This window comes from Phodopus roborovskii, unplaced genomic scaffold, assembly GCF_943737965.1.
Source record: "Phodopus roborovskii unplaced genomic scaffold, PHOROB, whole genome shotgun sequence".
NCBI lineage: Eukaryota > Metazoa > Chordata > Mammalia > Rodentia > Cricetidae > Phodopus > Phodopus roborovskii.
Window position 1 is genome coordinate 11,766,307 of NW_026126567.1, and position 12,329 is coordinate 11,778,635.

Consider the following 12,329-nt stretch of genomic DNA (forward strand, 5'->3'; position numbering starts at 1 on the left):
ATGGCAACTCCCTTTGCTTTTCTCCCCTTGGCAGTTCTGAAAACGGCTGGCTGCACCAGGAAGCCCATCCCAGGTAGGGTTAACAAAGACACTAACGGCAGTGACACAGTTAAGCTCACGCCTCACACAGTTCTAAAAGGCACATCAAGGTGCAGGGAAGTTTCACCAGCAAAGGAAGCAGGCAGTTCTCACGCTGTTCCAGACACTGGTTTGGGGGCATTTTGTCAAAGCTGGTTAAAAGCTGCGCAGATACACCCAGCAGTGCTGATGGCTGCTCAACGACCAGCTCTCAGCTTACTAGGGAGAGGCTGGTCAGCAACACCTGCCAGTGTTCACAGGTGAAGTCAGTACTCCAACCGAGGCCTTTAGACCACAACACCCACATGCCTTACATGCCTGGCTGAATGATTCACTCAGTAAGCTCTTACAGAGACCTAAAACATACAAGCCCAGGGTCAGGCCCCAGAGCCAGAAGAAGCATGCTGACACATGACTCCTACACCCAAGGCATCGTCAATCCAGGCCAGCTACATAACTGAGACACAAAGAAAGGCTCAAGGAGACCTTCTGAATATGAGAAAAGTGCTAACTGCTGACAGACACAACAATTAAAGTCAAATTATTACTTCCCAGAGAAGCCCTAATACTGCCCGTGCCCCAAGTTCATTAATATGTGTACACATGCATGTAGGCGTGCATGTATGCATCCAAGCATATCTATGTCATAATCCTGATTTAAATTTTACAATCACTTTAAAAAGATTTGTTCACATAAATACTTATAATTTTGTCCTTTTCTTGGCAGCTGCATTCGGGAAAGTTTTAGAACTAGAACATTAAGTGGTATGTAATGTATTTTCCTATTGGCTGCCTTAGTCAGAAAAGACAACTGGAAGCCAGCAGAGGGCAGTAGCGCACCTAATCCAAATTATAACCACCTAAATTTTTAAAGTGTCTGTGGCCAACTCCTAGAGGAAAAATGGCCCTCTACTCTGTGTGTGCGTATGTGTAAATACAGCACATACACGGACAGGAATTAGACAATCAAGTACCTGTCCTTTTAGGTTTTAAACAAATGGTCGCTGTGTGTTAACTTCCGATCAGGTTGCCGTAGTCAGTGTTCTACTGCTGTGAAGAGACTGCATGGCCATGGCGACGCTTGTAAAGGAAGCGTTTAACTGGGGCTGGCCCATTATTTTCATGGTGAGGAGCATGGCAGCACAAAGGCAGACATGCAACTGAGAGCTCTGCCTCCAGATCTGCAGGGACTGACTGCTAAGTCTGGGGTCTTGGGAAAGGGGTCTAACTTTTGTAAGCCTGATCTCCCTCCGTCATGAAGAAAGTGAAGATAACTTTATGCTACTTCACAGGATTGCTGAAAGGAGTAAGTGAGAATCCAAGCAAAATCACACAGTCAACACAATGAAAGCCTGAAATAAACTCACTTATTACTTTTATCATCATGGTCATTATCACCAATACCATATTTGGAGATAGACCAAAAAAACACACTGTCTGACTATAGTAACTATGGTCTTCTGCCATAGAGCTCCAGAATCCTATGGAAACAGACCACAAGTGCTCATCAACCTGGTTACTTCATTCAATAATGTATATTCCAGTTATGTTCATGTTCTCATAGACAAGAAGATTCTATCCTTTCTAATATCTGAATAGAACTGCATAATATAACATATACATTATTGCATTATATATTATATACACACACATACATATATTACTATAGCATATGTACATATACTACTATAATTATGTATAATAGATGTGTTGCAATATATGATATGCATATTTTATATGTATACATAATGCAATATATATCAATGATACCACGTTGTGTGTACCTGACAAGTTAAAGTAATCATCACAATGTCTAAGAAGGTATGCTTAACCTGGTTTGAATACTGTACAGAGTAGGTATGTATCAAAACAAACAGTACCCACAAAATATGCACTTTTATCTGCCAGTTTTTAAAAGGTACTGAGAAAAAGTCTCAAATTAAAGACTACTTTCTTCTATAAAAATCTGTAATTTTATTTTTATATAATTTAGGCTGTGAGGAACTAATTTAATAGACTGTGATTAGAGTTTGGGGCTATTATATATACTTGGAAATTCCTGTGAAAAGGGAAAGGTAAATTAACAATTTATAAATATAAACAAGATTTCTTGACATTGACAAGCATTGACAACATATGTTTTATATTTAATTACATTAAGCAAAAATGTTCAATGGTTAAAAAAGAACTCTCCTAACAAGTTCTTGTGGGGAAGGGTTGCCCTGGCTTGGTCTCTGAAAAGACTTTCTCATGGCATCTGCCTCTTGCTCATCAGCATTCAAATTCAGTTTCGTAAGACAGAGCTCCACAGGCTGAAATGAGACCACTGGTCCACAGATCAAGACCACGACAGAGCTCCACAGACTGGATAGAGACCACAGGTCCACAGATCAAGACCACGACAGAGCTCCACAGGCTGGATAGAGACCACAGGTCCACAGATCAAGACCACAACAGCACTCCACAGACTGGATAGAGACTACAGGTCCACAGATCAAGACCACGACAGAGCTCCACAGGCTGGATAGAGACCACAGGTCCACAGATTGAGATGACGACAGAGTTCCACTGGCTGAAATGAGACCACAGGTCCACAGATCAAGACCACGACAGAGCTCCACAGGCTGGATAGAGACCACAGGTCCACAGATTGAGACGACAACAGAGTTCCACTGGCTGAAATGAGACCACAGGTTCACAGAACTAGACCACGACAGAACTCCACAGGCTGGATAGAGACCACAGGTCCACAGATCGAGACCATGACAGAGCTCCACAGAATACCCTTATGAAAGCTTGAGACTTTCCTCATAAGTTCAGTGGTGATAGTAAATTACTTTTATCCTTGTAACATCGTATCCATTTCCCACAGAGTTGGCATTTAATACATATCTGTTTTCAAATTAAGATGGTAAATCCTGTGAAGGATAGAAGTATTTAATACTCATCTGTGTCCTTGTGAAGTACTAGCACTGAATTAGGCACAGGATAGTTATTCTGTATATGTTCATCAACTACCTTGCTATTAACTGAAGTACGAAAGTGTGCTTCCACATGTACACACTCAAAACTGGTCCTCCAGGCTATTCCGCACTCGGCATCTGCATCTATCGAAACTCTTCAGCTCATGTTTTCTTTTCCATACAGCTTGGTCAAAATTTGTCTTAAGTTAGCTTTTTATTTGCTGCAAAATTAACCCAAATAATCAGGACGAACAATTCCAGTGCCCATGAAGGTCAGAGGAGGGGGTCAGATCTCCTGGAACTAGACTTATGGATGGTCGTATGGATGGTTGTGAGCCACCATGTGGGTGTTGGGAACCAAATCCGGGTCCCATGCAAGAACAAACGTTCTTCTCCCCTAAGCCATTGCTCTAGTGCCCAAATAATGTTTAATAAATATTTACTGAGGATAGCTCTAAAGCAAGGACTGGCAAGCTATAAGCCAAACTGGTCCATCTCCTGTTTTTTACAACAAAACCATTTCCATTTGTACTCGTTAATTTTCTACTGTGTCAAAACACAACTTACAGAAGGATTTATTTGGCGCTTACTGTTCTAGAGGGATAATAAATAGTCCATGATGACAGAATGGAGGTAGATTTCCAAACAGTTTTTCCAACTGGGGAGCAAGTATTCAAACATGAGTCTCTGGGGGCCAGTCTCACTCAAACCACCACACCATCCTTTACTGTCTAAGGTGGCTTTTACTCAGCAATAGTAGACTCACCAGTTTAGGAGAGCTCATGGCTCACAAATACTTGAAAATATTTGCTATCTGGCCATCATAGAAAAAAATTTACCAACCCCCAAATTATATTATGAACTTTTTTGAGAAACACTGTTAGCATTTCTTTTCAAATTACAACAAAGTAGCTGGGCATGGTGGTGCATACCTAACCCGCCATGTGGAAGGAGCTGGGTGACAGGGAAAGAGTCCATGGCCAGCCTCCTCTACATATGGCGTGTGAAGCCAGACCTGGCAATACTGAGACTCTTTCTCAAATAAAACAAAACAAAAACTGCACAAAGTGTTTTTTTATACCAATACATACTTCTTACTAGAGACATTAATAAAGAATTCTGTAGCCAAACACTCAGAAATGTTTAACCTAATTCTAGAAACTATTGATCTGATACCCTCCCCCAGCCTCCAGGCTTATGTTCCAGCTCTTCTCTATGACTTAAGGTTCTATTGTGACTTTAGTCAGAGCCAACTATCCATCACCTCCGAGAACAGGATACAAAGCAGACGGAGCAGGGTCAAGACACATACAGACCAACACTAAAAAGGTCACAGGTGACTAATCGCTAGACATGAGTGAGCAACTGGGATGGACATGGTGCTCTTATCAAGAACAATTACAAAAGCTGGTCAGAAATACACACTGTGATTGCTTTCAGACAACAGGACAACAGCCAGAGCAGAACAATATGACTGCTGTGGGTGCCCATAAAGATGGCTGCACTCCACCTTGGCACAAGGGCAGAGAGTTCAAAGCTGTCAGCAAGTCAGAAGACCTAAAGGTCAAAGGTGTGGCTACAGAAGGATGTTTCAGCCATCTTAGTCTAAATAACAGACCTGAATCTGAGGTGTGGCTACTCCTGACCTTAAGGCTAGGGAACAAGAAGGTAGATCTAGCTAAGATATGGTTACTGAACCCTTAGAATAAGTGAGGAAGAAAAGTCTGTCTGTTCCATATATATGATACTGTGTTCCCCTTTTTCGTTATGGTATATAAGAATGGTGAAAAATAAACTTGTGGCATTTCAGTATTGACTGATCTGCCCTCCTGACCTTTATTCTGTTTCTCTGTCTTTCTTTATTATCTATAGCAAGCCTTGGGGCATCTCGGCTGGCTCCGATTGCAGCCAGGGAAACCCCTGAGATTAGTCCTGCAATCCCCTCCTTTTCTGCAAGCACTAAGGAGGAAGGATCCACACAGAGCACAGCAGCCTAAGGGATGAGAAGGATCTGGAGTACCAGGAGGCTGAGGCAGCAGAAGCTTGAAGACAGAGTGCTGAGAATGAGCTATGAATCAGCCCAGGGACTCCCTGGAGTCTGGTGCTCACTCCTGAGACACTGGGAGCTACAAATCAAATGATTCCTAGAAGACTAAGAGACACTTGAACTCTATCCATCCAGGGCCAAGTCAAGTCGCTGAACCTTCAGAGTACAAGCAGAGGCTCCAGAAGGGCCATACTTTGTAACAAGATGTTAGCCCTACCAAAGGCTACTGTATTAGTCTGGAGTCTCTAGAGGAACAGAATTTATAGCTCTATATATAGAGAGAAGAGAGAGAGAGAGAGACAGACAGACAGACAGACAGACAGACAGACAGACAGACAGACAGGGAGAGAGCGAGAGAGAAGGGATTTTATTAGAATGACTTACAGGCAGTGGTCCAGCTAGTCCAACAATAGCAGTCTACTCACAAAAGGTCTAAGAATCAAGTAGTTGTCCAGTCTATGAGGCTAGATGTCTCAGCTGGCCTTCAGTGTACATGGAAATCCCAAAGGAATAGGCTCTGAAGCCAGTGAAGGAAGGGATTTGCCAGTGAAAGGAAGAGTAAGCAGACAAAGAGCGAAAGTTTCCTTCTCCTGTGTCCTTTATACAGGCTGCCAGCAGAATTTGGGGGCCAGATGAAGAGTGGGTCCTCCCACCTCAAAAGACCCAGAGCGGAAGTAGGTCTTCACACTTCAAATGATTAGATTAAGAAAAAGGTCTCACAGGTATACCCAGCCAGCCCCTTGAGTTTTCGTTAATTCCAGGTGCAGCCACCACAGCTGCCCGACACCCACCCTTACAAAGCTTATCAATACTAAAAACAGAGCACGTAATCCACAAATGATTTGGCTTCTCACCAAAACAAACTTCAACTCTCTTTAAAAGTATGTTTGTTTTGTTTCTTCTGTTGCTGTGATAAAAGCACAGATAAAATCAACTTAGAGGAGGAAGGGGTTTATTCAGCTTTCGGGTTGCAGTCCGTCTATCAAGGGAAGCCAAAGCAAAGAGCAGAAACTATGCAGGGACACTGCTTGCTGGCTTGCTCCACTGCTTTCTCTTTTATAGCCCAGGCATGCCTGCCTATGGACGGCACCGCCCACAGTGGGCTGGGCCCTTCTGCAGCCATTGGCAATTAAGAATATGTCTCACAGACATGGCCACAGACCAATCTGATCTGGACAATTCTTCAGTTGAAGCTATCTCTTCCATGATGGCTCCAAGTTTGTTTCAAGTTGACAGCTAAGGAAGCCAACTATGACAAAAGAAAACAAAATTTAAACTGGTAACATAATATGCATAAGAAAATCAGACTAGAATGACATTGAGGAAAAGGAGAATAATAACAATGATTTATAAACAGCTACTAGAAACATGCTTCATAGACATGTTTCATCATAGGATGAAAAAGGGGCCAGCAATATGTCTCAGCAACAACACAAGCCTGATAATATATATTATATATATGATATATAACTCTTTTAAAGAATGAATAGGTTAGTGGTGCACACCTTTAGTCCCTGCACTCAGGAGGCAGAGGCAGGCTGATCTCTGTGAGTTCGAGGCCAGCCAGGTCTACAGAGCAAGTTCCAGGAAAGGTTTCAAAACAATACAGAGAAGCCCTGCCTCGAAAAACAAAGCAACAACAACAACAAAAAGAATGAATAGGAAAATATAAAAATAAAGGAGGAAAGAGGAAGACATGAACATGACAAAAAGAGAAATGGAAACGTGAATCAAACAGATCAAACAGTTCCATTCAATCCTGTTGTGCTGTTGAAACAGCGTACGCATCAGAAATTTAAAATTCACTGGATAGGATTGACAGCAAACTACAGAAAATAAGACAAATTAACTTAAAAACGAAGCACAGAAACTACTCAAATTAAAGCGAAGGGGGAGCAAAAACACCAAGCCCCGTGATTTATGGGACAATGTCAAGCAATGTCATCTACATTTAATAACAGGAATCGTGCAAAGAAAGAAGACTGGAGAGAGAGACGTGAAGAAACAGAGACAGAAGTTCTTCCAACTTGACATAAAGTTTAAGTCCTTAGATCCTTAAAATTCAATCAGGATAAGCAAAGGAAAAAAAAAAAAAAAACAGGAAAGCAACATCACAAAACTGTTCAAAAATAGGAAAATAGTACCATTTAAGGAAAAAGAAAAAAGATACTATGCCACTCTCCTGGCTCTGAATGTATCAAAAAGTCATGATAACTCTAGACCCCCCCCCCAAAAAAAGCAAAGAACATTGTTCTAAACCTTCTACTTGAAAAGAACCCACCAAAGCAGAACCCTTACTTTGGTGGAGGCCTTCCTTTGCTGCTATTCCTAGCAGAGTAATCAAGCATGAAAAACGCTGTCGTCACAGCACAGTACATATCTTCATTCACACATATCCCTTCATTCACACATAGACTGCAGGAGCTCAGCCAAAAACCTTAGTAGGCTTGTGCGTAGATGTCTAGGGCAGTTCTGAGTGGAGGATAACTGTACTACGTAGCTATGCCATGTTACAGGAAAAGGTGAGAAATGTCTCCAGAAGGATCAAACACCCATCTCAAGATCAATCAAACACCTATCTCAAGAACAATCAAAGGGCATCCCCAAAGGAAAGCAACCACACTGTTACCTCAAAGTAGACAGACACACACAGACACACACACACACCCAGAATTTTAAGCATTACTTACTCTGAGTCTCCACAAGGTCCAAGGCAACGCTAGAAACTGTGTCCATTCCAGAGCTGATGCAGGCTTGGAAGTTTTTTAAGGAGGAGAGAGCAGACTCCACACCGCTGAAGGATATGTAGCGAGTGGAGCCTGAATTTGTACTGGAACGCCCTGGCATCTTGGAATTGTTACCTAAAATTTCAAACACAGAACAATAACTGTACGGGAAAAGAACACAGCTATAACATTCAATGGCGACTGTATTCAACATCCATGTGCTACGCTGTTACCTGCAGAGACATGGGAGGAGGAGGCGGCGCAGAGTCCGTTCCTGTTCCTCTCCTTCCCAGCCTCTACAACAATGGTTCTCACCCTTCCTCATGCTGTGGCTCTTTTAATACAGTTCCTCACGCTGTGCTGACCCCAGCCATAAAGGACTTTTTGTTGCTACTTCGTAACTGTAATTTTGCTACCATTATGAATGTTATGTAAGTATCTGTTTTCTGATGGTCTTAGACAACCCCTGTGAGAGAGTTGTTGAACCCTTTTCTGCCTTTGGTTTTCTGACAGGGTCTCACTATGTAGTCCAACCATTTTCTAACTCACAGCAATCCTCCTGCCACTCAAATGCTGACACAGTAGGCATGACTCACCCGCAGACCTGGCTTGGAATACTCCATGACACCTGACACTACAAACTCCTGACATTGCCTCACCCATTTGCACTAAAGACCATAGTTAAAGATCTTGATTGCTTCCCTCCCCGCCTACCAGCCTCAGACCTTCTTTCCTTCCCTCAGCGATCCTTCCTGCTGTCCTACATCACAGAGTTTCTCCTCTCAGACGACACCACTGTCTACTGCCAACCAAAGGTACCTTCTCTCTTTAAAGAAAAGCACCCTCCCACCTTCCCCTGATTACTCCCCACGCTTCTGTGTTCATCCTGGCAGCAAAATCTCCTATAGGCCGGTCTCCGTTTGTCTCAAAATTCTCTCTTCCTGTCCTTACCCGGTGTCTGGTGTCTGCCAAGCTCCTCGCCCCTTCCATTTCATGGCCCTGCTCTCAAGGCCACCACTGCAGTCCTTATCCCCTCCTTGGGGGAACAGCACTTCCTGCTGCGCTCCTTCAGACTCCCATCCCTGCCCATCTCGTTCCTACGGTCTGTCCACAGTTCCTACGCTCTGTCCACAGTTCCTACGCTCTGTCCACAGTTCCTACGACCTGTCCACAGTTCCTACGCTCTGTCCACAGTTCCTACGACCTGTCCACAGTTCCTACGCTCTGTCCACAGTTCCTACGACCTGTCCACAGTTCCTACGCTCTGTCCACAGTTCCTACGACCTGTCCACAGTTCTTACGCTCTGTCCACAGTTCCTACGACCTGTCCACAGTTCCTACGCTCTGTCCACAGTTCCTACAACCTGTCCACAGTTCCTACGCTCTGTCCACAGTTCCCACGCTCTGCCCACAGTTCCCATGCTCTGCCCACAGTTCCTACGCTCTGTCCACAGTTCCTACAACCTGTCCACAGTTCCTACGCTCTGTCCACAGTTCCTACAACCTGTCCACAGTTCCTACGCTCTGTCCACAGTTCCTACAACCTGTCCACAGTTCCTACGCTCTGTCCACAGTTCCTACAACCTGTCCACAGTTCCTACGCTCTGTCCACAGTTCCCACGCTCTGTCCACAGTTCCTACAACCTGTCCACAGTTCCTACGCTCTGTCCACAGTTCCCACGCTCTGTCCACAGTTCCTACGCTCTGTCCACAGTTCCTACAACCTGTCCACAGTTCCTACGCTCTGTCCACAGTTCCCACGCTCTGTCCACAGTTCTTACGCTCTGTCCACAGTTCCCACGCTCTGTCCACAGTTCCTACGCTCTGTCCACAGTTCCTACGACCTGTCCACAGTTCCTACGCTCTGTCCACAGTTCCTACGCTCTGTCCACAGTTCCTACGCTCTGTCCACAGTTCCTACGCTCTGTCCACAGTTCCTACGCTCTGCCCACAGTTCCTACGCTCTGTCCACAGTTCCTACGCTCTGCCCACAGTTCCTACGCTCTGTCTACAGTTCCTACGCTCTGTCCACAGTTCCTACGCTCTGTCCACAGTTCCTACGCTCTGCCCACAGTTCCTACGCTCTGTCTACAGTTCCTACGCTCTGCCCACAGTTCCTACGCTCTGTCCACAGTTCCTACGACCTGTCCACAGTTCCTACGCTCTGTCCACAGTTCCTACGACCTGTCCACAGTTCCTACGCTCTGTCCACAGTTCCCACGCTCTGTCCACAGTTCCTACGCTCTGTCCACAGTTCCTACGCTCTGTCCACAGTTCCTACGCTCTGTCCACAGTTCCCACGCTCTGTCCACAGTTCCTACGATCTGTCCACAGTTCCTACGATCTGTCCACAGTTCCTACGATCTGTCCACAGTTCCTACGACCTGTCCACAGTTCCTACGATCTGTCCACAACTGCTGATCCTCTCCACATCCCCGGTTCGTACATATTCTTCAGGTACACACACACACACACACACACACACACACACACACACACCTATCTGCTAAGGTCTGAATGTCTGGGTCCTCATCCCCAGTTCATACGTTGAAACCCCAATGTCCAAAGTGGTGATGTTAGGAGACAAGGTGTGGTGGGGAGGCGACTAGAGCCACCCTCCAGAATGCAATCGGCCCCCTTTAAAAGGATGCTCCAGTGGGTTCCCTTGCCTTTCTGCCACACGAGGAAACAGCAAGTACATGCCATTTACAAACCAGAAAACATGTCTTTACCAGACACTAAATCTGACGGCAAGTTGGCCCTGGAATCCTCAGCCTCTAAAGTGGAAAGATGGTAGTTTCTGATGCTTTTAAACTACTAGGATACAGTATCTGCATTATAGACATCTGAACATTCTAACCTATTCCTCGAGTCTTGGTTTAAGTTAGGGCTTGGGAGGGTCTCCCCCATGGAACATTTAGCATCATATGGAGACATTTTTAGTTAGGTTGGGAGACACGGACTAGCATCCAAAGGAGCTGAGGACAGGAGTACTGACAAAATTCTCACAAGTAGGGTGGTCTCTTACTACAAAGAATCATCTGAAAATACAATGTCACCACCACATTGGTTAAGAAACACTGGTTTAAGTCGACTTCTTCTTGGAACCTCTTTCCAATGGCATCGATCTTGTCCCCAGGACCTATAGCCTCCAAGACAGTCTACATCAAAGTTGTGAGTTTCCTGGGGTCTCCCAGGCCATGAGGCTCAGCACACCACCTTGCTCCCCTCATATTCCTGGAAGAGCTGCTGTCAGTTAAGCCAGTTGTTAATGTAAACAGGGAAACGCTGCTCCTACAAGTTTCTGTACAGCACTGTAGTAGACACGGAGCAAACAGGAAGTTAGACCCCTAACTTCCTTTAAACCCAAGGTGGCAAGCTCAACAGAGTTGCGTCTCCTCTTTCAGCATGCCAGCACGGACACACCCTTCAAGCCTCCCCTTGCCTGTGGCTCCGTCCCGTCCACATGTCATCCTAGCAAACATTCCCTACTACTAAACCTAAGCCAGCTACGTGCTTACATCTGCCATTCCCTCACGCGAGGACCACCTTACACTGGAGCATGCATTAGATGCAAAGCGTCTCACGAAAGCCAAGTGATGAGGCGGGACTCGCCGAGTTACCAAGGTAACAGTAAAAACTACTGCCATTTCCAGGTCACCGCCCGGATGCCCGTGCCCAGCAGGGTGAACACACACACACACACACACACACACACACACACACACACACCAGGTCACCGCCAGGATGCCCGTGCCCAGCAGGGTGAACACACACACACACACACACACACACACACACACACACACATCAAGGCAGTATCTTCCCTACTACGTTACCTCCGCCTGCAGAAGAGAAATGGTACCTGTGGCCCCGAGTACATCGGAACTACCTCTTCGTGCTTTTAAAGTCAGTTCAAACCAGATTTTCTTTTTTCTCACGGGGATGAAGGATGCAGGCTGTCAGGGGTGAAGGATGGGAGGCTGCAGTGCCGACAGCTACCCCGCCTCCGTCTGGCCGCTCGCTGCCTGCGGGTGAAGAGAGCCGGGCCCACGGCCACAGCCCGAGTCCCCCGAGCGCACAGGGCGGCGACAACACCCGCCAGCCCTCCTCCCCGACCGCGGCTCCGCTCCGGGCTCACCTGGCCACCGCGCCTAGCTCGGATGTGTATCCCCGGGAACGAGGCACGCACGGACACCCCCAATCCCTTCTCTCAGCCCGCTTCTCCAGGGACTGAAACGCCCCGCGCGCGCCCTGCGTCATCAGTCGGCGCCCGCGCGGGATCACGTGACGCCCGGCCCCGGGCTCCGCCCCTGGGTCACGTGACGGGCTGGGGCAGCCAGGGCAGAGAGCAGGCTGCCGCGGGCTGCAGTGGAGACTCGGAGGGGTCGCCGGGGCCGGAGACGGGGACCCGGGTGCCCAGGGCTCGCGCGCGGCCGGCGTCGGGCGGGCGCGTGACAGGTGAGTCGGGGGCGAGCCTGAGGCTCCGACGCCCTCCCCTCCCGTGGGCCGCGC

The 12,329-nt window shown here is 46.4% G+C and overlaps 1 protein-coding gene across 2 annotated transcripts in view; it reads right to left on the minus strand.

Annotated features, from left to right (window-relative positions):
* Window positions 1-12,034, minus strand: part of Nsmce2 (NSE2 (MMS21) homolog, SMC5-SMC6 complex SUMO ligase) — a 196,657-nt gene extending 184,623 nt beyond the window's left edge. For both annotated transcript variants that reach the window (XM_051202553.1, XM_051202554.1), the window contains exons 1-2: window positions 11,956-12,034; window positions 7,779-7,949 (exon numbers count right to left, since the gene is read on the minus strand). In XM_051202553.1, coding sequence (XP_051058510.1) covers window positions 7,779-7,935 — 157 coding nt within the window. In that variant the 5' untranslated portion in view covers window positions 7,936-7,949; window positions 11,956-12,034. The remainder of the gene's footprint in view (window positions 1-7,778; window positions 7,950-11,955) is intronic.
* Window positions 12,035-12,329: the final 295 nt, after the last annotated feature.